This window comes from Puma concolor, chromosome A2 (genome assembly GCF_028749965.1).
Source record: "Puma concolor isolate L17-30 chromosome A2, mPumCon1.1.hap2, whole genome shotgun sequence".
Lineage (NCBI taxonomy): Eukaryota > Metazoa > Chordata > Mammalia > Carnivora > Felidae > Puma > Puma concolor.
In genome coordinates this window covers 42,105,745-42,132,111 of record NC_141668.1, presented here as the reverse complement: position 1 = coordinate 42,132,111, position 26,367 = coordinate 42,105,745, and the positions used below count along the sequence as shown (strand labels likewise).

Here is a 26,367-nt window from a genome sequence, read left to right as displayed (position 1 = left end):
AGAAGTAACAGCTTTTATTATGGCTTTTATTGCATTACAATGTAATCATAAGCCATGAAACAATTTGGTCTGCTCAGTAAGTAAAGTATATCTATATTTTACTAGCCTTAAGTGATAAGATAGCTTTTCTACTCATTTGCCAACAACAGTTGTCAAATACAAGCCACTTGACTATTGATATGGGCCTTTGTGTATCCTGAGAAATGGATGTATTCTATGGTGACTATTATGAACTACTGAAGCCATTGGGCTTTGGGATAGATATGATTTAGTGTTTACAAGCCATTTTCTTTAAAAAGTCTGTCCTGGATTTAATTACTTTTGTTATGGCAATGGAAAAACACTTTAACAATTGCCTAATGAGCTAAAAACAAGGCTGGAAATTTCAGTCATTCAGCTGTTTCCTTTCAGTGGGCATGTGAGCCAGTTCACCTTCTCTTATTTTCTTCAGATCTGAACAATTGTGATAGCACTTTAAAGCTGCATAAAAAGAGCTATATAGAAACGTGGCATTCATTGAAGGCTTATAATGATTTTTAATATGCATCAAGGAAAGGACTCTTTAATGATAACTATTTCTCCACATGTATTTTTTTTTGTTTAATGAGAATGATTCCTGGTTGAGCCAAGAAGGAATCAATGACTTTAGATACTGACTGTGTTTTCTGTTGCTATACAATTATTCTTCATTAAAGAATAAAAAGAAGGATTAAAAACTCAGGACAGACACACTGAATTACTTTATATACACTTTCCAATTAAATTCTCACCAAGCCAAATTAGGTATGAGGCTTTTACTAAAAGTAATTTATGATCCAGGATGTTGTTTAAAAAGCACTAGATATTTGGTTGAATTTAGCAGTCATTGCTTTTTATATGTTAACCTTTGTTATATTGTTTATGCTCTTATTGGCTAAAGGGGCTGCAAAGCACAGACTAATCTTAAGTTGCATGAGACACCATGGATATCCAACATAAAGCTTTTTAACACTCCAGGAAGAGATAATTATCTCAGAAAGCAAATCCTCTATTACAGATCCATTCATTCAGAGATTTGTTTCAAAGCATCATGAAATATGAGCTAGTCCAGTATGTTTAGAGCCAAAATCTAAAAGCTCAAGCCTTACATTACAACTCGAATATATCCTTACACATGAAGATGTTTTTATTTTCTCTCCAAGATGACAACCAATAATCAGAAAGTCTTGTTCATTATAATATCTTAAACATAAAAACAAATTTAAAAATATATTTATTTAGAGAGAGCGAGCGAGCATGTGTACATGTGCATGCAGAAGGGCAGAGAGAGAGGAACAGAGAGAATTCCAAGCAGGTTCTATGCTGTCAGTGTAGAGCCCCATGTGAGGCTCGATTTCATAAACTGGGAGATGATGAACTGAGCCGAAATCAAAAGGATGCTTAACCGACTGAGCCACCCAGGTGCCCTTCAAGTCTTTTTATTTTTTTCTTTTTTAAGTTTATTTATTTTGAGAGAGAGAGAGACAAGGGGAGAGAGAGAGAGAGAGAGAGAGAGAGAGAGAGAGAGAGAGTGAGCATGGTGGGGTGGGGAGGCAGAGAGAGAGGCGATAGAGACAATCCCAAGCACTGTCAGCATGGAGCCTGATGCGGGCTCAAACCCACTAACCTCGAGATCATGACGTGAGCCAAATCAAGAGTCTGAAACTCAAGTGGCTGAGTCACCTAGCTGCCCCTAAAAACAAGTCTTTACTGGCTGGAGACCAGAAATAGTCAATAATATTAAATTGAAATAACTGTGTTGGCAAGAACTGTTATAAATTTTAGAAACTGTATTGTCATCTTAGCTCTGTGGAGGAGAACAAAGTTGTCTAGGATATACCACTTAGCATGTCAGATTTGATGGTATTTTTCTAGGTTCTCTTTCAACTAATCAGGAGTCTCACATAAGTCTTTATAAAGCTAAATGTTAGGGATGTTTTCCGTCATTTACATAATAGTCATTGTTCTGGTTAACCTCTGTGTAACAGTCCTAAGCCTTAGCGGTTTAGAACAATAAGCATTTTATTACATTTCAAAATTTCATGGGTCAGGTATTCGGGCATAGCTTGGTTTCTTCTGTTCCATATGGCATTGACTGAAGTTGCTTGGTGGCATTCAGCTGGCAGATGGGCCAGTCTGGAGGGTTCAAGGTGGATTCACTTACATGTCTGGTGCCTTGGTGGGTATGGCCAGAACTCTAAGCTCAGACTATTAACTGAAGTACCTTCATATAGCTTCTAGAATGTGGTGAGATCAGGATACTCTGACTTCCTATGTTGTAACCGGTTTCCCCAAGACAAAGTGTTGTAAGAGGCCCAAGCAGAAGCTGCAAGGCTTTTTATGCCCTAGCTGTGCAAGTCCCAGAACATTGCATCTGTCACATTTTATTCATTAAGCAAGTCACTAAGGCCATCGCAGATTCAAGGGAAGGTAAGGAATAGGTTCTATCTGCTATTTCTTGATGGGAGTATGACGTGCTTATATGGAGAGGGAAAAAATCGATGATAGCCATCTACCATCATGATAGTACTAGAATCATAATGACTATAGACCAATGCCAAGCAGTCCATCACCAAATGATTACTTTCCAAAAGAAAAGTTATCTTTAAAAATTCTGCAACTTATAGCAACTGTTATCTTTAGTTTTTCAATTCTAGGTCTGAAATATTTCCAAGTATTTTTGATAGCTATACTGAATTGTTCTAGCCAACAGTTATCCAAGACTTACATGGCATGAATTTTCCTTCATATTATTTTTCATCCCAGCTATAGTTTTGACTGCTTGTCAAATAAAATTTTGTGAGATATTTCAGGTAAACATATATACAGAAAAACACAGTGCACTGCAAATCAGAGGTTAATAACAAATCATACCATCTTGAGCCAGCAAGTTATGTAAGTCACCACTGGGGCTCATTTTCCCACATGTAAAGGGGGTTAAAGATGTTACTTAATGCAGGGGCCAATCAATAACAGGAATAAAAAAAGGGTTAGATATCATTACAAATCCTACAGACATCAAAAAGATAATAAAAGGGTGTTATGAACAAAACATTTGACAACTTAGATGAAATGGACCAAACCTTTGAAAAACAGATCTTTCCAAAACAAACACATGACCAAAAGAAAATATGAATAGCCTCATTTCTATTTTAAAAATTGAGGGGTGCCTGGGTGGCTCAGTTGGTTAAGCGCCTGACCTCGGCTCAGGTCATGATCTCACGGTTCGTGAATTCAAGCCCTGCATTGGACTCTATGCTGACAACTCAGAGCCTGGAGCCTGCTTTGGATTGTGTCTCCCTCTCTCTCTGCCCCTCCCTCACTCATGCTCTGTGTCTCTCTCTCTCTCTCAAAAATAAATAAATATTAAAAAAAAAAAGAATTTGTTCTCAGAAACCTCTTTAAAAACAAACAAACAAACAAACAAACAAACAAACAAATGAAACAAAACAAAACCTTTAGGTCCAGGGAATTTTGCAACCAAATATTAAAGGGAGAAAATAAGGTAATCCATAACTTTCAGGTTTTTTTTTAAGTTTATTTATTCATTTTGACAGAGAGAGAGAAAGAGAGAAAGCGAGAGAGAGAGAGAGAGAGAGAGAGAGAGCAGGGTAGGGGCAGACAGAGGGACAGAGAGAATCCCAAGCAGACTCCACTCTGTTAGCGCAGAGCCCGATGCAGGGCTTAAACCCACAAACCACATGAGATCATATGACCTGAGCCGAAACCACGAGTTGGATGCTCTGACTGAGCCATCCAGGTGCTCCAAAACTTTCAATCTTCTAAATAAAAAAGGTCATTAACATTAAAATAAGATAAAAAAAAAAAAAAAACAAAACAAAAGACAAAAAACCAAAGGAGTTGTAAGAATGAGTGTGAAACAAACTTTCTGGGTGTAAAGATTTTCTTCTACTTAAGATTTTCTCTCTCCCTCTACCACCTCCACTGTTCACCCTCCCCTCCCCACTTTCTCATGCATGCTCCCGCACTCTCTGTCTCTAAAAATAAACAAACAAACAAATAAACAAATATAAAACCAACACAGGAAATGCAGTAAAACAAGTTTAGGAGGAAGAGATAGTCAAACTTGCTAGATACATGTCTCAGGAAAGATAATTCCAAATTATATTTGGTTTCATTTTGCCTTATTCAAAGAAATGTAACTTGCCATAGTTTATGTGGGATTTGATGCTATATTTAAAAAAAATAGACACACTTCTAAGAATGACAAAACAGTTGAATTACTCCAGAAAATGAACTGATACAAGATTTAAGATAAGCAAATGAAGCAAAGTATTATTCAGGTTAAAATGAGGTTTCAGAAAATCCATATTCTATTATAGTGTAATGAAAGTGATTTTTCTTTTCTTTTTTTTTTTAAATTTTTTTTCAACGTTTTTTATTTATTTTGGGGACAGAGAGAGACAGAGCATGAACGGGGGAGGGGCAGAGAGAGAGGGAGACACAGAATCGGAAACAGGCTCCAGGCTCTGAGCCATCAGCCCAGAGCCTGATGCGGGGCTCGAACTCACAGACCGCGAGATCGTGACCTGGCTGAAGTCGGACGCTTAACCGACTGCGCCACCCAGGCGCCCCGAAAGTGATTTTTCATGTCTAAATAGGTAAGTGTAGTTCCCAGAACAATCATAAACAGTAAATATGTGTCACTTTAAGAGAGTCAGTAGAAAACATTCCATGGCAACAAGACCGAATGGCAGGTTCTCTATAAAGCTCAAACAAAGTACACTTAATATGCTCTCAGTTCAGTTGTGAAAATCAAGACGGACTAAAATAAACACTTCTAGAAATCATATATATTTGAAGTTATAGAATAAATGTAGGTGAAGTTTAAACTTCATAAAATAAAATCTAAATCAAGAGGTAAATTACTTAAGATGACGATAATTAATAAAGAATTAAAGGCTTGACTTAAAAAATTTCAACTTAGATTTTAGGTAAATCCAACATAAGGAAGATTTAGTAATCACCAGTAAGGTATCTTTAGCACTACTAGATTTTAGATTTTTGAGTCTTATTTATTTTTAAATCATTTTACATATTGCAATTGAAAACTGAAATCTTGGAGTAAATATTTTGTGACTTTCTAGATGAGGCCTCAAATTGAAAAGAGTGATATCCCTATTCTTTTTTTTTTTTTAACGTTTTATTTATTTTTGAGACAGAGAGAGACAGAGCATGAATGGGGGAGGGGCAGAGAGAGAGGGAGACACAGAATCGGAAACAGGCTCCAGGCTCTGAGCCATCAGCCCAGAGCCTGACGCGGGGCTCGAACTCACGGACCGCGAGATCGTGACTTGGCTGAAGTCGGACGCTTAACCGACTGAGCCACCCAGGCGCCCCTGCCTATTCTTAACTATCTTAAACTTCTATTTGCTGTTAACAGGTAAATTTGAGATACACGTTAGGGCAAAAGAGCCAGCACTGAATTAGAATAGGCTTTGAAACTGAGCAATTTAAAATTCTTATTAAGTTAGTGTTCTATAGCATTTAAAAGTAATTAGACATAAGCATAATGCTATATACTTTATCCACCATCCGTCATTCAAATATAGCCACAAGAGACAGCATATTATTGTGTTTTCCCAAAACTAATTGAGGGCCTACTAGGTGCTAAAGGGGGTCAGATTATGTCACCCCAAAACATATCACTTTGCTTTCAGTTGAGGACAACTGAGAAGAAGCAGACACACACACACACACACACACACACACACACACACACACACACACACACACAAAACCTTCTGGCTCTCTCCTATATTAGGAAGAGCAGGATAATTCTTAATTACTAGAGACAACTCTAGACTTACCAGCATCAGAGTAAGCTACATAAAAAAACTTACTAAAACAACCCTTATCTTCCCTAAGTTTCCTCCATATATTTACCTTGCCATAACTTGCCATCCCTATGGACCTAAACCCCTTTACCTTTGTCTTACACTGCTCTTTGTTTTTTTGTTTTACCCAAGAGAGAGACAGAGAGAGAGAGAGGGAGAGAATGAGTGGGGGAGAGTGGTAGAGGGAAAGAATCCTAAACAGGCTCTGCAACAATGCAAGGCTCAATTCCACGACCCTGGGATCATATTCTGAGCCAAAATCAAATGTCGGACGCTCAACCAACTGAGCCACCCAGGTGCCCCTCACTTCTCTTTGTTAAGATGCTATATAAGCCCCAAGTTCTGACCACCCGTTTTAGTTACCCATTGCTGAGTTATCCCACATGTATGTGCCATGCATGTGTTAATGTGCTAATAAACTGTTTTTCTCTTGTCAGTTTGTTTCACAGGCCCACACACTCAATCTAAGAAGGCAGAGAAATTTTTTCCTCCCCTATAGTGCCAAAGATGAGTAAGTGTTAATCTCCACTTCTTAGTAACTTGCAATGTAATCAGAGAGACCTGATATGTAAGGTGGTAATTACAACAAAGAATTATCTAGTTATAATGATATAGAGTTTGTAAAGACAGAGGAGTGAAAAACTAAGCGGTGTGTGTGTGTATGTGTGTCCACATGGAAAAGGTGACATTGCAACTGGTTCTTCAGTGATACATAGGCCCCACCACCCATGAAGTTCTTGTTTCAGTTCTACCCAGATTAACAAAAGAAAGACAGAAAGGGGAGATTTGTGGGAATACTTAATCTAAGTTTGGAAGCAATTTCTCCTGTGCCAAACATTGCTTGTTAAAACCAAATGCTCCACTCCCTGTTCTTAGTAATGGTGTCTCTTCATCCTCAGTATTTTGCTATTGCTAAAGAAGGAGCAGCTTACCTCACTGTGCCTTGGACTGGCTTTGCTGTCTTTCTCAGTAAAAGGCTTTGTTTATAGTATTTGTCTTCAGGAATGCATTTCTGTGATGATACCCAGTAATGTGCTTCTGCCTGACAAAGGAGATTAGATTATAATTCTGAGGCAAGACGGACTGCTCAGTCTTCTGAGTCTCAGCTCTATGCCCCTCCTATATTCTACCACATATTTTCCCTTCATATTTTCTCATTTCCCAAGTTAATAAAACTAAACTTGCATGTGGACTGTAAGTTAATATGCCAAAAGATGTTTCAGACCTCCAAAGCACCAAATTTTAACACAGCAAACCAAATCTCTCTTTAACATAGTACTTAGTGTTCCAGGGAGGAATAGATGAATGCTTTCTTATTTAATGATTGCCTGAGGATTATCTGGAAAATCTGAAGGAGGCTCTTTGCTCTCCCACCTCATTCCTCCCAAACTCCTCATATTTTAATACCCCATCATTGAACTGATTGACTTCTTTTTCATCCATGGTTCAGCTATGTTCTAGTCTCATGTCAGTAAATTCATCTTCCCTAGACTAAGCATATTGGCAAGTTCAATAAAATTAACCTCATTTCACATTTTTGATATGCTAGTCTGTCGTGCATATTAAAAACACTATGCATTTTTATTAATGTAAAACCTGAACCATGCACTGAGGAAAACAAAGATTAGGCTCGCTCTGAAATTGGCTCCTGTTCCATTGCTTCTTATTTTGAATTATATTTCAATAACCAAGAAACAAGTGTACTTAAATAGTATTTTCCAAAAATCAAAACAGTACTTATATAATCTTTGAATTTGTTTTTCTGACAGTCTATATACTAATTTGAACATTAAAATCTATTTTTCAGAAAATATGAAATAACACTGGTTGGAAACTCTTAAAAATTGTGTAGAATTTACCCAGCCCATTTTCGGATATGGGCCGATTATCCTTTTAATCCCAGTTCTATTCCACATAGCTAAATTGGTGGGGGTTTTGTGTATTCAAATCTAGAATACACATTTTCTTATGTTTTTGTTGCAGAGTGCTTAGGAAATAAAGTATGTAAAGAGCTTTATGATCTATGGCACAATGTAGAATGTAAGGTATTATTGCATTGTCTAAATTTTTTGGAGTCATTTATCCCTTTTCTAATATAATAGAAATTATTATGGCTTCTCGTTCCAGAAAAATGTCTATATACATAAGATGTCACATTAAATTTTAGGGGGTACAGTGACCCTCCTGGAGACTTCCTAAAGTCCACACTTCCAAGTTACAAAACTCTAGTCTGGAAGAAATGGTACTTCACATTTACTAGGTACTATTTATAGCATGCCAATGAAAGATTTAAAGTAGCATTCCATATGTCAAAGCTATGTTCTCAAGCTTTTGTGAGATTTACAGAACATTTGTGTGGATTATAAGCTGCAGGCCACTGGATGCTATAATGTCTTCAAATATAAAAAAAAATTAAAAATAAAGTAGCATTATTTACATTATAATTCAAGTTAGTAATTTAACAGAGCCTGCTTGAATAATGGGGCAATAATGCATCATGGAGCTGCAAATTGGTTAACTTATCCAGTGACTATCTCAATGTGGAGACAGAATTAGACCCAACAAAATAATTCCTGAAAAATGGTTTAGTAGGTGACAAGTTACTTACTTGACAAGTATTTATGGAGCTCCTACTCTGTATGAGAAATTGTGCTACACAATGAAGCTTTTATTAAAAGCATGTAAAAAGCTTATACTTTGAAGGTATGAAAATTTATTACTGGGGATATGAGAACAAGTAAAGAAGCAATAATGATACTGGTAGATAGGTATTATAATAGGAAAAGTAAAGGTAGCTAATAGACTAAAAAGGGCATCTGGAAAGGCAAATGAAGGCTTTGTAGATAAAATAATGAATAGGTCAGTCCTAGAGGATGAATAGAAATAAACCCATTACTCTTAAACATGTGCTTAAAAAGTCAGCATCCTATAAGCCTTGTAACAAAAAACTGCAGTCCTTCTCCATTTCTTACTCCTGAGTCAACAATTTCCAACGACATATGTGGATTCTTTATGTATTTACCTATTTAACTCAAAATAATATGCTTAATTTGCTATTTTTAAAGTTTTTGCATTTAGGCATTATCTTTTGATATCCCACTATGGTTGATGAGGATTTTGCTTCAATTACATCATCCCACTCCTTGCTCCTGGCCCCAGCACAATTATATATGCACGCCTATGGATGCGCATGGCACACACCCCCCCTGCCCCATATTATCTTCCTAATATATCAATGCTTATATTGTATTTACATTATTTTAACGACGTACTAAGTATTTTTTAACTATGTATTTTTTTTTTTTAATTTTTTTCCCAACGTTTATTTATTTTTGGGACAGAGGGAGACAGAGCATGAACGGGGGAGCGGCAGAGAGAGAGGGAGACACAGAATCGGAAACAGGCTCCAGGCTCTGAGCCATCAGCCCAGAGCCTGACGCGGGGCTCGAACTCCCGGACCGCGAGATCGTGACCTGGCTGAAGTCGGACGTTTAACCGACTGCGCCACCCAGGCGCCCCTAACTATGTATTTTTTAACTACATTATTTTAATTATGTATCTTAGTATGTACTAAGAAATAACGGCTTGACCATTCTACATATTTTGTGTATTTGTTCCGATTTGTTTGCATAGTTTTCTCTGTATTTACTATTCATTCAACTCTAAATTCTACCCCAGTCAGTTATTCTATCAATTTTTATCTTCTTGAAGAACTCCCTGAGCCTTCTGCCCTATTCTAATTTGGACTGGTGGTCAGGCTATTAAATTGGGACCTCCCTTAACTACCAACTTGGGATTCTCTCTGCTTCTTTCTCAGTTTGAATTTCCTTTTTCCTATTTCTAATCTCGGGATCAATTGAATGATAAAATATCATCACAGGTATAATTTTATAAGACAGGCCATTCTCTTAATTTTCTTTTACAGCCTTGTTTCCCTAGGATGCATTTTCCAATAGCTGCCTTAGAAAAGAGAGGATGCAATATTTTGAGACTTTGGATACAGGATTTGATCTTGGAAATCTTTTTCTCATAATTTTCAAATCATTGATCTCGTCTTGCTTCCAGTGTAGCCATTCAGAGGTTTGAAGCTGTCCTATTCTTGACCCTTTGTGGATTTTTTCTTGATGAAATAAGATCCTCTTTTTGTGTCTAAAGTTTTGATTTTTAAAAATAATGTGCCTCGGTGTGTCCCTAATATCACACTAAATTACTAGGGCTCTTTTTAATACTCCTTTTTAAAGATGTATTGTTGGGGCGCCCGGGTGGCTCACTCAGTTGAGTGTCCGACTTCAGCTCAGGTCATGATCTCACAGCTGCTGAGTTGGAGCCCCGTGTCGGGCTCTGTGCTGACAGCTCAAAGCCTGGAGCCTGTTTCAGATTTGTCTCCCTGTCTCTCTTTCCCAACCCACTCGCATTGTCTCTCTCTCAGAAATAAACATTAAAAAAATTTTTTAATAAATAAAAATGTATTGTTTTTGTTTTCAGGTATACAATATACATCTCTTTTTAGTAAGAGTATTAAGTATAGTTTGGTTCTTTCCCCTAACTCTTCTTCTACTTAACAGTATTTTCTCTAAATTGCTGTTTTGTACTTATTTTGGTTGCTATCTCCAATACAATTGACTGTCAACTGTCAGCAGGACACTGATGAGAAACTCTTTACTCGGGGATGAGCCATGTCCATAAGCTTTACTGTAGAGCAAGGATTCTCAACTTTTCTGTATAGGAGAATCACCTGGGAAAAATTTTAAACCACAGATACTCAGGTTTTATACCTAACTGAATCAGATTGAGTAATGAAACATTTTAAAACCTCTTGAGTGATTTTGATGCAGTTAAGGGTTAAGAATCACTACTGAAGAGTGACTTAGCTGGACCCAGCTGGAACTCTCAATGTGAAATCTTGTTTCATCATCATGAGTTTGTCAAATTCCCAAGAGAAAACTAAAGGGTGTAAGTTTGGTTGCCACAGTTCTGGGAACTGAATATATGATAGAGGCTAGGTTGGAGCTCACTATTCAGCTTTCACTTAATGATACAAACTTTCACTATAAACTTTCACTTAATACCTCTTTTTCAGTATGGTATAGGGATACCCATGATCTTTTCTGAAGAATTTGTTTTGTCCTCTCCAGAGAATAAACTTGCAAACCTTTGAGTTTAGGAAAGGGACACCTGCCAAGCTGTGTGAGGACTACTGCTTGTTAATATCCATTCTATTCTTTTAAAAAAACATGTCTTCACACCTCGTCCTCCAATTCCAGAGATACCTGTTGACTCCAATTACTGTCTTTCAGGACTCTGTGATACAAACTGAGTTGCTTTTTGGGTTCTTCACATTTTCTAGAGCCTCTCCATGTGGCTTTGGCTTTTCCAGTATGGTATCAGGGTAATCACACATTTTAGAGGGCATCTAGCATTCGAAGAGATACTGTTCCAAATAAGTAAAAGCTGCCAACCCAATTAAGGGCTAAGTTTGGAACTGGCTGCATCCCTTTCACTGTATTCTATTGGTCAAAGCATTCACACAGCCCACCAGATTAAGAAAGGTAGAGAAATAAATTTCACCTCTTGATAAGAGAGTGGTAAGGTCACAGTGTAGGAAAGAATATAGAATGAGATATATTCCATAGCCATACTTGGACTTACTTCCTTTTTAATTATATAGGATAGAAAACAGAAAATATTTGAGTGGGGATAGTCTACCACACACACACACACACACACACACAAAATTCAGAGATGGCATAGCAGATAATTGGTAAACTGTATTGTCCACTGGAGACATAGAATGTTTCAACGATTATGTAAAGATCTATAACTTTCCCTAAACATTCTAAGGTATCAAGGACCCATTCTGTTAAGAAGGTTCTTGATTTTAAGTGACAAGAATCAAGTAGGCAAATTCAAAATGTTCATCCAAACATTTATTGAGTGAATATTACACTGTCAAAGAAACAAGTGATTAATGAAAATTCTGCTTTATAAAGCTTGCAATCTGGTCAAAAAACAGCCATAAATATCATGAAGTAAAAAAGTATACAGCAAACGCTGTTATGGTGTTATAAAATGAAGCCCTGTAGGAGCAGAGAGAAAACAATTTTGAATGGAAAAAAGGAGATGGAATTCAATCAAACTGCAATTTTGACTGGTTAAATTTCAGGAAGAAAGTCACCTCTATATTTGGAAAATGCTAAATAAGTAGTGCAGCTAGAACACATGATGAAGCCAATCACATAGGATCACATATAGTAACAAGTTTGGTTTTATTCTGTAGGTATTCAAGAGTAATTTCAGATTTCTGAGTTGGGAAAGTTAAGTAGTGGGTGGATGCTATAGTTAGATCTATAGTTGAAGTAAAAAGCTGACAGAATCCACAATGATATGGAAGGGATTAAAAATATGGCAAGATTAGCTAAGAGATTGCTATAATAATGCAAGTAAGAAATAAAATTCATCAGAATCCCCAAATATATTTAGAAGTTAACAGGTTGGAAACATCCCGAATTGAATATAGGCAGGCCAAGAAAATATCTTAAATATTTATAATTTATTAAATTTAAAGAAATACAATGAGTTTAAATTATTCCTGAGTAAACTACAACTTCAAACAAATGGAAAATAACTACAATATACACAGTTAAAAACAGAGTTGAAACATTACTTCATAATGACTTATCAAGGTTATTTACATCTATACTATTTTTATTAAAGTACTGTAAAAATGAAATATAAGAATACTTAAAGGTAACAATATTAAATCTACCAATTATCTGCACACAATTTATGAAAAAATTTAAAGTTTTTTCTTTTTTTCTCCCATGATCACATAAGGACATGTCTAAATCAACTTTTTGTATTTAGCAGACACATATTTATATAATACCAATTAACTTTATCAGCTTAAAAAAACTAAAATGTGGCCAAAAACAATCACCGTGAATTTACAAAACAATTAGTATACTATTTGCTGTGCAGTCAACTAATATTTATTGAGCACCTCCTATCTTCGAGGACCAAAAACATGCTACCTCAAGAATTCTCAAAATCTTTCTTGAAGATAATAGTATTTTTTATTTAAAAAAAAAAAAAAAGATGAAAAAATATGAATCACACTGATCAGAACTTGCTCAATACCACCATCAGTAACATATTTTAATTATATGAAGTGACAATTTTACAAGATCTTTTTTGTTTTCACATTTCTGTTGTTCCCATTAAGTCTTTGCTTTCACATTTTAAAAAATTCATATGGATATAAGCAGTATTTTTATTTATATCACCATTTCTCTCCTACTTGCCTAAGAACATCACCAAATATCTATAATTTCTTATGTATTTTAATAAAATATATGTAAGTGGGCATGTAGAATATTAAGTACTACTCTATCATTCTGGAATTTAAAAATGACAAAAGCACACATTTTTAAAAGTTACACATTAAACAGATAAAAGGTATGATTTCTAAAATAAAGTAATATATAGATTTTTAAAAATTAACCTCATTAAAACTTTGGTTTGCAAATTATAACCTTAAATACAGAATGTTAAGATTAAGTGACTCTGTATTATGATGGTCAGCTACATATACGGTACTGAAATACATGTTCTTTCAAGTTTAATGTACCTCTTCTATGAACTGGCTAAAGGATGGCTATTTTAGTTCAAGTGGATAAAATTATAAAAAGAGTACCTTCCTTTGTTACTACAGATTACTATATAGTCAAAATGTCACACACCACAGAATTTTGAGGATAATCCAATAGTTAATAACATCAAATGCTAGCCAATATCTATTATTACGTATTTATTACCTTATAGAAAATCTGTTCTATTAGAAGTACCTGAATAGAAAGGAAAAGAACTATAAACAGACTAGATTTAGGAAGTGCCCTTATTTTACAGATTACAGACTGAGATTCAATAGTAACTTGCCCAAGTCATAAGCTAATGGTAGAACCAGGACTGATACCTGAGTCTATTTCTCTTCTGGATCCCTTTCACCATATCCATGCTCTCCCATTTTATGAATCATATTACCATATTATTTATTCACTCTATTTTAACTTTAATTTAGAAGATTACCAAATAGTGAAACTTTTTCTCTACAGCCCAACAACTCTCTAGTTTTTCCCAAAAATGAACATTATAAGAACAGGATACAGTTCAAAATATTAGAACGCTTAGCTTCATTAAGATGAGAACTTTATACAGGAAAAAGTTCACTTTACATATAATTTGGTTTGGCTGCAAAAAGCTTATATAAAAGTCACAGCTTTAAAACCTCTTAACACTCTATATCATAGTAACTTCATATGTTGTGAAGTGGTTTTCTATAATCTTGACATTTTCTTCAGAGAGCCAGTTTTCTTGTTTTAGCTGCCTTATAAGAGCTTCCAAAGACTTCAATCTTCCAAGAGTCTGTTGTTCTTGTAGCTCAAGAAGAGTTATTTTTGAATGTAGTTTAGAGACTTTCTGCCAGAGATGTTCCTTATTTATATCTTGTCTGCAGTAAGAATGTTCAATTTGTAAAACTTCTGTCTCATAGTCTACATCCTTATATAAGGAGTCTTCAGCGTCTAGATCTTCCATTTCCACAGTTTCTTTTTGAGCAGGTACAAAAGAATCAATCGTAGGTTTGGAATTTTCTGTGGGTACAAAAATGGCAATAACAGATTCTTTATTTGCATTTAATTCTTCAACTGTTTGAGTAATTGTGCTGAATAAGAATGGACTTTCCTGTGCTGACTTTATTTCCACAGAATTATTTGTAAAGTTTGCATTAGCAAGATGATTCGTAGTGATTTCGAGTACTTCTTGGGTTTCCAAAGATGGTTGAATATCTTCTGAATTTGAAGTTGTCAAAGTAATAGTTGTAGAATTGAGATTCTCAAAAGATGTGTGAAAACCACCTATGTTTTGGGTAACTGATGTTTCCAAGGTAGATGCTGGTTTTCCAATATCTTGTTTAATCAGATTAAGAGTTAATATGTTATTTTGTATACCTTCTGTTTTTGCAGCTGGTGGCTTCACCAAGGTAGAAGAATTAAGTAATTCTGTGTGTTCAGGGAGAATGTCTGTATTAACTGTATTTTTCTTTAGCTCATTTGATGCAAATGATTCTTGTGACTTGGCTTTTAGGCATACTTCTTTCTCATCATCTAATTTTTTCTTCTGAGATATTTTTTTGGAAGGGTCTTTTTCCTAGAAAATAATATTTTCAAATTCTAAAGATGTCCTCACTAACCTTATTCTCTTATTAGTCAGTGCTGAATATTTAATTATAAATTGGCCAAGCAAATTTATGCAGTTAAAAAAAGTTCTAAGCATATAACAACTCAAATTACTTCAAAGTGTTTTTTATAAAGTATTAAGCACATTCAATATATGATGGAAATATTTCAGATCACTCAAAGACCAGTAACAAAATCTTAGATCACTATCTTATGTCAATAACTTAATGATTTATGCACATGTTATCTTTGGTTCTTAAGGTATGCTTCACAATGGTTTAATTTTTTTAATTATCATACTTTTAGTAAAAGCATAAATTAGTTCTTCCTTTTTCTCAAGCATCTGTTTCCCCAGCAGTTATCTTTCCCTCTCCCTCCCTTAACCTCATTACCTGCGACCCTGCAACCTACCACCCTGCATTATCCCCCTCTCCCCTATGCTCTGCCTCCAATACCTGATTATCTTCAGGCAAAGAAAATATTGTTGGAATTGCAGTTTGTTTCAAATATCGAATACCCCATCTGATGTCAAGAGAGTCAGGAGTAAAATGGTCACTACACAGGAACTGGTATTTACTGGGAACCCATGAATCACGTTTCATATTCTTTAACCATTTTTCAAGTCTTTCTTTGTCATGTAGAGGAAACCTGAAATTAAAAAAGGAAAACTTTGCTATATTTTTACAATTTTGCCAAGTTCCAGGACTGCATACATAGGGTAACCTATGCACTGAGTGCTGCAAAAGCAAGGCAACAGTCCCTACCATGTAAGAGCATCTTTGTGATAATTACTACATCCCCTCTCGAGGAAAGATGAGTAAGCTCTAAGACATGTAGCCAAAGCTTTTGAGAAGACTGGCTGGTAAAACAGAACTCAGAGTCTCTTCAAGTAAAATATGTGTGTTCCAACAAAGGATAAAAGCTACTCATATTTTCTGTGGATTATATTATATTTTTATTTTGTTGTATATTTTGCCTAGAACTGGGAAAGAGCTTGGCATAAACTACAAAGTCCTATTCAAATGTATTCTATACTTATACTATATACTAATAAGTCAAATGGTGTCTTTTCTATATTTCAAGGAAGTATTAAACTTTAGGCCCTTATTAATATTTTTTTAAAAGTTAGTTCAAGTAAGTGATTTAGTTGACAATGAATACTATATTTTATAAAAGTACTAATATTCCATGCCCTTTACCAGAATCAGCCTCAAATCTATCCATACATAATTTAGTCTACTATTTCTAAACTTATATGATCAATAAACTGAGAACCCTAAAATTCAAGTTATGAAAGAAAACTGACACAAGAACTAAAAATGTTGTAAAGAACAGACTCATATTTTATAACATGAAATTGAAATCAAAGAGAAAAGACAGAGAAAAGTAAGACAGTTCTTTTTGTGCTGTTCCTGGGCTGAAAATAACCTCTATTTAGAGTTGGTGCTAACATAATGAAATGTGTGTTATAGGCAAAATTAGGCTAATGACAGAATCTGAGAGAAAACTTTTCCTACCAATCTAAATAGGTTTCAGTTAAACTCCATTAAACAAGAGTTAATAGTAATTCATATTTCAATGATTTTATGAGAAGTCTAAATTCTTATTTTTAAAAAATAGTAACGACATAAGGTTTCTTATATAGAAAGCAGCAATTATACATTCCCTCTCAATACCAACCATTTAGGTTATGCTTTGTAATAGCATGCCTCCCCCCGCACCCCTGCAAATATTGATAACTTTATAAGATGCTAAGGAGGGGTGCCTGGTGGCTCAGTCGGTTGAGCATCCGACTTCGGCTCAGGTCACGATCTTGCAGTTGACGAGTTCGAGCCTGGCGTCGGGCTCTGTGCTGACACCTCAGAACCTGGAGCCTGCTTTGGATTCTGTGTCTCCCTCTCTCTGCCCCTCCCCCACTCATGTTCTGTCTCTGTCTCAAAAATAAACATTAAAATAAAAAATTTTTTAGAAGATGCTAAGGAAAAGGAGTCTGGGTACTTTGTAGGAAATAATTTTTAACCCAGATACCCTTATATGGAATAATCAGATGATCTACCTTTGTAAGTTCTTACCATAGATACACTATTCATACATGGTTTGAAAAACTTTTAACCTTGCATGTATCAGTAATTTAGGTTGTAAGTATAACACGCATAACCAGAAAAGACATTTAAAGGCAAAAATAATTTTCTTTTCAGAAGACCTAAATTCTGTTAGCCATAAGTAAGTTCATACTTTTTCTGCTACATCTAAAAAGGGAATATGCCTTTTACAATATTTTTAAATGTCATTTTATGTATAAGCACGCTGTTTGCAGATTATTTCTATTGTACCTATACTAAGTTACCAAACTAAGAAATAAATAGATAAATAAATAATTAAAAAAAATCAGTTTGTGCATATCCTCATTAGTAACTGGACTGCAATACTTCCTCAGCAGGTAAATCTCTAAGAAATCTCCTGGAATAGGTTTCCTGAACAACTTCATATCTTTACAGTGTGGTTCAATTTGCTCAGTAATTTTGTTTCAATGTCGTATTAATCCCCCCAAAAGTATAAAATAATCACAGTATAAACTGAATATTATATACATATGTAAACTGAATTATCAAATTAGTATACAGTAGAGCTTATTACAGTGTTAGCATTAACAAATTCAATTCTTCAAGTTTGGTGCTATTAGGGGACTAAAACTAATTCAATTTTTATTTTTCAGACTACATATGGAAATAAAAAACATAAAAAACCCACTTTCAGTAAATTCATAATTGGAGGAAAAAAATCTTTACAATTGACCTCCTCTGGCATTATTATTTTTCCCTCCTTAAAAACAGTAACTATGGAAAGATTAACTTAAAAGAATTTGGAGTCTGGCATTATTCCCCCTAAATCCAAGGCCAAATAAATCTGGGAAATATGAGGCTAAATCAAGTTTAACATGATTTTTTGCTATAAACCTTCTCAGAGCCACAGCTATTGATGACTAACAATTCCTCTCAAAAGTCACTCTGCATCTTGTGGGCTATGGGTGGGAGACAATCCTGGAAATATTGCCATATGTAAGTTATTTTGTGTTACCAGGTTTTTTGTTTTTGTTTTTTGTTTTTTTTCCCATTAGTTAAGATCATGGAAAGCAACTGTATCCACGAACACAGAGTTTCTGGTTTAAAGTAAAACAGGCTTCAAAAAATAGCTGGTGAAAATCTACAAGAGTAAAAGACGACCAGGTTAGAGCTAAATGAATTATTTTTACAAACAAGAAAAAAAGGAAACAGAATATTGCAAATATGTTGATTCTCACATATATTAAGCACGTATTGACTGTCAAGTGCAGCTTTACCTATTTACACACAAAGTGTGAAGTAGGTACAATTAATAACTCCACGGGTGAGAGATCTCAGGCACAGAGAGTTCAAACTTTGCAGAAGGTCATTCAGCTACAGAGTAGTGGAGCCAGGTTGTGAACCTACTAAGTCTGGCTTTGGAGCTTGGACTCCGAGTTACTACTGCTTCCCTCTTCTTCTGAATAAAAATGAACACTTCTGTGGGTTCACGGAAATATTTCGTGGCAGCAGTAGTTTGTAACAACACTTAGCCTGTTGTCTGTACAAATAAAAAGTCTACAGAGCCCTGAGCAGGGCACAGGTTGTAATCCTGGCTTTGTCACAGAACTTTCAAGGTAACCTACTTTCTGAAGGGCCTTAGTTTCGTCGGGAGAAGACGGACTTAAGAACATCTATGCAACCTAACTCACAGAAGGTGTAAATTAACTGTGAATGCAACGTCCCACTCGGCGGGTTTGATGTGTGCCTTAAGTGGTGGTTAACGTCGTACAATAAAATGAGATCAGGTGAGGTGGGGAAACGCTCGGAAATCCACGGAGCACCGCCCAAACTCTACTGTTTTAGGGGGCTATTTAACACCCAAAAAGGCCCCTATATGCCTCGCCACCAGCCCAGTGTCCTAGTCCAGGGCATTTCTAGGTAAACTCAACTCGACCCTTAACATCCTTCTCCCGCGCAGCGAAGAGCCACGCCCGGAGAGCCGAGGACGAATTTCCAGATAACCCCAAACCGTGGCTACAACGGCCACAGGACAGTGGCCCAAAGACAAGGCGTCTGACGCTTCTGCTCGAAGGACAACTTACGGATAAAAACTCAGCTTCCGGTCCTTACTGTTTCGTCCCCGACGGTTCTTACAGCAAATCGCTGCGCAATAGCGAGGCATCGCTCGGGTGCGGCCCAGAAGGCCCAGGCCGACGAGGGGCGCTGGCGGAACCTCCTTGCCAAGGTGGTGCCGCAAGTCCAGGCCGTCCGAGGCCACCACGCCTGCGCCGGAATAGGCCGAGAGGAAAGACGCTGCAAAAGTCGACTCACTTCCGCTTCTTCAGGCTTCAGCACGGCCCTTTCGGGAGGTTGGGGCCGGAAGTGACGCACAGGCTGAGCGGCAACAACAGTTTTCCACGTGCGCGTAGGGCGCCAGGGTCAGGTGGGGAAGCGGGAGCCAATAGGGAAGCGTTTCGTGTAGGTCTTCTGAGGTGGCGGCGCTAGCAGCGGCCGCCGGCCAGTGGGGAGCGGGCTGAGAGGGGTCGCGGCGGCGGCGGCTGGCGCAGCGTTAGGTCGGTGTGCAACCGGCAGTGGGGCGCCCGCCGGCTAGGGGAGGCCGTGGAGACCTGGGCGAAGGGCCGGGCCGAGCAGCTGTGTGGAGCCGGTCGTCAGTCTCCCGGCGCCTCTGCTCTGTTGAGCAGCAGCAGTCGGAGGGTGAGGATGTGGGGAGAGGCCGGGAGGTCGCGGGGAGGGGTGTTTAGAGTGTCCCCAGGGCTTCGGCCGGTCTTTGTAGACTGACCTCTCGGTGGTTGCCACGGTCGTCGCAAGCGCTTCAGGCTGCCTGGTGTTCTTGAGGGACGAGGAAAAAGGAGATGACCGAACCACAGAATAGGGCGTTTTGTGTTTTGGGTTGGCCGCTGGCTTTTTCGGGCGTCGGACAGCTCCTCCCAGGGCTGGCCTCCGGGCCGCGGACAGCCGCGAGGGCGGTGCCTGGACGGACCGGACGCGTATGGGGTCGTCTTGGGGTAAGGGATGGACAGTGCAGCCCAACCGGCCACCGGCTCTGGGGAGTAAGGCCCAGGCTGCTGTCCGATGGGTCCCTCTTGGGAAGGAGAAGTCAGTATAATACAAAGTCGGTCTCCTAAAAAAGTGTCAGATACTAAACTGTGGAGTAACCTTCATTAAACCAGTAATGTGTGCCTCCCTGTCAGTTTCAGACCCACCCTTTGACTAGGGAAGTACCTGCAGTCTTTGTGGCGTCCGCAGTACTCCCTCTGCGTTCTTTAGACGGTCGTACTTGATCCTCGGTGCCCGTGACTATGAGTAACTCTCTGGAAAGGAGGAATCCATCTGCTAATTACGCTCAGAAAATGCCACAGGAGAGAAAGGCAGGCAGTTTCCACAAACCGTATTGTCTTTCGTCAGCCTTGTAATGTCATCATAGGTTATTAAGAACTCCTGTAGTAGAGTTCAAAAAACAGGATCACATTCGTTTTGAATCCCAAGTCATTAAATCTATACTACCCAGAATTCTAAGTTGAATTCTAATGTAAAACTTCTTTAAGGTTAGAGAAATATTTTAATGACTACTGAGAAGTTTGAAAATAACTAGCTTATCCAAAGTAACGACTATGACAGTTCGTTTTTCTGGTAGCCTTAGGAGAAATGTTAAATTCTGTTAATTACAAGTTTTTAACAAAACCCATTTATCCATTTTTCTGTTAAATATTTGGGATGTTACGATTAAAAAATCATTACATTCTACTGTATTGTCAATACTATTATGATGAGATTTTCTATTTGCAATACTTGGCTCACCTTGCCAAAATGAAGGCTGAAGTTGGTACATTCTTAGGAAGGGAAGATTATCAATTCAGACCTACTGGGCTGTTTACCTTGGTAATGTACTTTTTCTGTGAAGTTAAATACTCTTATTTTTAATCCTTTTAGAATATGAATTTTTGAAAGGGAAATTGACATCCTTTGAAAAATTATTTGGATTTCCCACCCTTTTTACAATGTTTACAAATGATGAATCTTCAATATTAACTGGCAAAAATCCGTTATTGAGTATTTTTGTGTCTACTCTGTGTATGACCAGAGTATTAGTGGAAAGGTAAAGCAAAGAAGATTTTTTCCCACTTTGGTTGAATTATATTTGCCTTCAAGAAGATTACAACCAATGTAGGGGTAATAAAGCCTGTAAAATGAAATAACATGGAAACAAGTACAAGATACTATATGCTTAACAATGTTAATACTGCAGGAAGTATAGCTTGTATCCTAAAAGTTCACTGGGCTTCTTTTTAAAAAATCTTAACGTTAGCTCCATGGATAATTTTTTTTTTCTTTTTTAGGATATTAAAAATGGCTACTCCCCAGTCAGTTTTCGTCTTTGCAATCTGCATTTTAATGATAACGGAATTAATTTTGGCCTCCAAAAGTTACTATGATATCTTAGGTGTGCCAAAATCAGCATCAGAGCGCCAAATCAAGAAAGCTTTTCACAAGTTGGCCATGAAGTACCATCCTGACAAAAATAAGAGCCCTGATGCTGAAGCAAAATTCAGAGAGATTGCAGAAGGTAAGTAAATGACTGTCTCTGAGGTCTCACAGATATTAACTAGTAAAGGAGAATGATAGCTAAGAAGTGTATGTATCTGGAGATACTGTGGAGGTGGGTGGCAGAGAGGGATCTACATTTAAATAAAGGGAGATTCTTGAGACTATTATGATAAATACTTTGATTCCTGGATGGATGGATAAATGGTAGTATGCATTTTTATTGACATATAGATCTTAAAATGTTGATAATGTATTACTTTTCTTTTATTGTTTATGAAGTAGCTTATTGTTTACATGTTAAAAGGAATTTTAGGTTCCCAAAACTTATAAGCTAACCTATGAAACATGGTTTTTACTAAGTATGGAGATTAAATATAAAAATATTAAGTATAAAAAGTTTAAATAGACTTTGAAATGTGGGTTTTTTCTTCATCTATGTTTAAAAATGACATTTGTCTTTAAAGAAAAAATATGAAACAAATTTTAGCTTAAGACTAGCCCTGAAACAAGTTGCACTGAGCATATGGTAATTAATGGTGGATGGGGGTAATTGAATAGAGAGTTGGAGTTAAACATTGACTTCAACTAGTAAGGAAGTGAGAAATCTTAATTCTTCTAAATATAACTAATTAAAGTTATATTGAGCCATTAAGTTATTTAATACAAGAATGGTTTTACCCAAATAATATGAAAAATAACTAATTGTTACCCATATGCTTACCTTTAACTAATGGTAGCATTCATTTAACAAATATTTATTGGATATTTATTGGGGGCAGGCATATGCTAATGGCCGATACTGTACAGTGAACAAGACAAAGGCCCTGCCTACTGTAACTTTCATTTTACCTTTTTCCTGCGTTTATAATGTTTTGGTTTTATTGATGGTATGATATTCTTCCCTAAAATAGAGAATTGAATTCACTTATTTGAAGAGGTTGGGTTATATTTAAATTTGAATACCTTCAGTTACTAATATTTTTATTTCCTTCAGCATATGAAACACTCTCAGATGCTAACAGGCGAAAAGAGTATGATACACTTGGACACAGTGCTTTTACTAATGGTAAAGGACAAAGAGGTAACGGAAGCCCTTTTGAGCAATCATTTAACTTTAATTTTGATGACTTATTTAAAGACTTTGGATTTTTTGGTCAAAACCAAAACACTCGGTCCAAGAAGCATTTTGAAAATCACTTCCAGACACGCCAGGATGGTTCCAGTAGACAAAGACATCATTTCCAGGAGTTTTCTTTTGGAGGTGGACTGTTTGATGACATGTTTGAAGATATGGAGAAAATGTTTTCTTTTAGTGGTTTTGACACCACCAATCGGCACACAGTACAGACTGAAAATAGATTCCATGGATCTAACAAGCACTGCAGGACTGTCACACAACGAAGAGGAAATATGGTTACTACATACACTGACTGTTCAGGACAGTAGTTCACTGTTTGTCCTCACTAAATCCAACTAGTTGACTCTTCTTCAATATCTTTGATGCAAAACAGTTTTCTGTGAACTATTTTGACAAGTGCATGATTTCACTTAACTTGATATAGATATTAAATGTATTTAAATGGTTTTTGAAAATTCAGCAACATTCAGTTAGAGAAATAGATAATTATTAATTTTCCTGATTAGGAAACATTCTTTTTAAAAAAAACAAAAGATATTATAATTCTGCCTGGTCTTTTTTTCTCTACTTGCCCTTGGGCTTACTTGCGTGGCCAGTTTTATTACCAAGAAAAGATTGAGTTCACCTGATACGTATTTAAAAGTTAAACTTTAAAACTTACTGTAGATTTAAATTTGTGAACTTCAGTGGTTTTTGCAGTGAAACCTTTGCTAATTTAAAGTTGCATGCTCTGCAGCATCTCTGATTTGGGTTGCTAAATGTACATGAAACTGTAATTGAGTCACTCAACAAAGGATAATAGTATCTTTCCACTGAAAGTTTCAGAAAGTCACGGTTTAATATTTACCACAGAACCATACCTTTCTGTAGTAAAATTGGAGTAAGGGAAATGATTGTATTGCTTATAGCCATTTAGGCTGAAAGACAGTTGAAAACTTTTGAAATATTGCCAAGACATTGTTACATGTTTGGTCCCTGGCTAATGATTTTGTAGTGTTGAAATCATAGCTTATTTACACATCTTTTCACATTTCTCTTAGTCGTTGGCGCTCTAGGTCTTCTATGAATTTATGTATCTCGTGTGTGGTTCCTCTTCTTTGCACTCATCTTTATCTAGAGATTGACTAATACCTCATTCTGTTTATACAAACAGCCAGTAATTTCTGTGCAAACTTATTATGTGCAATATTTTTAAATCCTAAGAAATGTGTGCTTTTGTTTTCATTTGACTTCTTTAGTTCTGCACTTTTTGCATTCTACTCCATATGAGTATTAATCCTATGGATACATTAAAACTAGTAAATGTCTCATAAAACCTTGTGTGTGAGTGAGAGAAATATAATATTTACAATATGACGTCAGTTGTCATTGTTAAAAGTTTATTCTGTAGTCTGGACCTATGGAGGATATATAAACAATGGGGCTTCTTATGCTGACCATAGACCATATTCCAGAAGTTATTTTTGACCTGAAACCCTGAAAAACTCTTACTTTCTTATCATCCTTCCCTCACAAGTTTTTGTAGTTTAAAGATTTTGTTAATTATGATTTTGATGTATTTGCTTGCTAGGAGCAAGTATTCTTTCCTCTTTAGGCCTGATTGGGAAAAAGAGATTTTACATAAAGCTATATTTGTTAATAATCATCTTTAATTTTCAAACTGAAGAAAATGAAATTATTAATTTATGAATCTTAATTATTTCCTGGAAGATATACCTACTACTTTTTTTTTTAATGTTTATTAGTTTTTGAGAGAGAGCAGGGGGTGGGGCAGAGAAGGAGGAAGAGAGAACGGGAGCATTGACAGCTCCGAGACCCATGCTCGGCTCAATCTCATGAACCTCAGGAACCGTGAGATCATGACCCAAGCTGAAATCAAGAGTTGGTGGCTTAACTGACTAAGCTACCCAAGTGCCCCATCTACCTCTTTTGCTTGATAAGAAAATGGCCATACCTTGAATTTTGGTCTGAGGATTATCTGTAGCCTATGAACAGAACAAATGCAGCAAAAAGCAAAAACAAAAAACCTCAAACAGGATTAACTTTACATTGTCAGCATCTGTCCCCTTTTTCTTCTGGGCCAGATTACCCCTTGTTTTCCCATTCTGAACATTTATTTGAATGTCCCTTTTTTTTTTTTTAAACCTCCCTTTTGACTCTTTGGTATAATTTTTGCAAGGAAAAAATGGACCCTGAGTCACGCACACCTTAGATACAAACTAAATATCAAAAATATACTTAGGTAATCTATGGGGGTATGTGTATTATGTGTGTATAGTTTGATATATAAGCAACTGGAAGTTAGACCAGTAATCAACATAAAAGTTTTCTCAATAACTTACACATTTTCTTCTTTTTAGTCTGTACAGGTGTATGGTAAAAAATAGAAAACTATATTTAACAAATGATCAATACAATAACTTAATCTATCCTCCCTACACAAATCAATACAGGAAATCTACCAGTCTTTTTTTTCCTTCTGGGCAAAATAGTAATATCCATAACGTGACTTTTAGTCTTTTTCTTGAATGAATTTTTGTAATTCTTCCAAGTTTTCTGGATTGAATATGTCTTGAATTAGATACTATAGGGCATATAGTAGGCATGAGATTTTTTTGGTGTTCCAGAATTGGCATAATTAACTCCTGATCTGACGGTTGGTTTTAGGCAATTGTTTGTGCTATGAGTTTCAGTTTCAATTCTGAGATTAGTTCTTTGAGAATTCAGGTTGCCGAAGGACAATTAAAAATTTGTACATTCTTAGGGTAGTTATTTTAATTTTCTGAAGTGAAAGTTTATTTAGCAATTAAAAGAACACACTAGGAAAGAAGATGTTGGTACCACCAGTAGATCTCCAAAGTTTTTATATTTATGTTAATGCTGGTACCTTCAATTCCAGATGACAGATTGAGTATAATCAACCATGATTGTTTTCCCTCTTTCTTGGTCCCAATAACAGAAAATATAAGAATGAAGTCCTAAAAGCTCTGGAGAAGAGGAGGATTTTTGAGACATTCCAGGAGGGAATAAAGCAGAAGGGATTGGATTGAGAGAAAAGAGAACCATGGCCAGGTATCCTAGAGAAATTTTCAGGCTCAGATTTGGGTGGTGGGGGTGGGGGGAGACAAAAGGAATGGGCCAGTGTTCAGTCATGATGATTAATTGAAGAACTGCATTGGGAACCCCTGCCCTTCTTTCCTCCAGCTAAACTGCTATTAACTGAGATAGCTTTTTCTTTAGGGTAAAACCTAAAACAATAAATTTTCAAGGAAACAGATTATCCTATTCCCAGGGAGGCTCCTCAGTGAGGGTATTGGGGTGCTATAGAAGGTAGAGTAGAGGTGAAGTAAATTTTCGCTTGGGGAAGGGAAGGATGAGTAATGACACCATTCCACTCCCAGAGTAAAGCCTCCTTACTTGGGCATGTGTAGGAAACAATAGCTTCTGTAAGCCATCCACATACCTGCAGGTGCCTGCTGGTTGAGATGCCCTGACAACTTACACAGAAC

At 36.6% G+C, this 26,367-nt stretch overlaps 3 protein-coding genes across 4 annotated transcripts in view; 1 reads left to right on the top strand and 2 right to left on the bottom strand.

Annotated features, from left to right (window-relative positions):
• The window catches only part of ELMO1 (engulfment and cell motility 1), a 727,703-nt gene extending 720,809 nt beyond the window's left edge, over positions 1 to 6,894 (bottom strand). The window contains exon 1 of one of the 2 annotated variants that reach the window (XM_086692444.1): positions 6,809 to 6,894. The gene's annotated coding sequence lies outside the window, so the exon portion shown is untranslated. The remainder of the gene's footprint in view (positions 1 to 6,808) is intronic. The other variant, XM_086692474.1, reaches the window with a different exon arrangement.
• Positions 6,895 to 11,781: 4,887 nt separating this feature from the next.
• On the bottom strand, positions 11,782 to 19,488 carry THAP5 (THAP domain containing 5). The gene is made up of 3 exons (XM_025929853.2): positions 19,257 to 19,488; positions 15,565 to 15,757; positions 11,782 to 15,080 (listed from the first exon to the last, which is right to left on the bottom strand). Exons 1-3 carry the CDS (start codon positions 19,334 to 19,336, stop codon positions 14,172 to 14,174), a joined length of 1,182 nt encoding a protein of 393 aa, XP_025785638.1. The 5' UTR covers positions 19,337 to 19,488; the 3' UTR covers positions 11,782 to 14,171.
• A 143-nt stretch (positions 19,489 to 19,631) lies between these two features.
• Positions 19,632 to 24,214, top strand: DNAJB9 (DnaJ heat shock protein family (Hsp40) member B9). The gene is made up of 3 exons (XM_025929865.2): positions 19,632 to 19,869; positions 21,513 to 21,739; positions 22,715 to 24,214. Exons 2-3 carry the CDS (start codon positions 21,523 to 21,525, stop codon positions 23,164 to 23,166), a joined length of 669 nt encoding a protein of 222 aa, XP_025785650.1. The 5' UTR covers positions 19,632 to 19,869; positions 21,513 to 21,522; the 3' UTR covers positions 23,167 to 24,214.
• Positions 24,215 to 26,367: the final 2,153 nt, after the last annotated feature.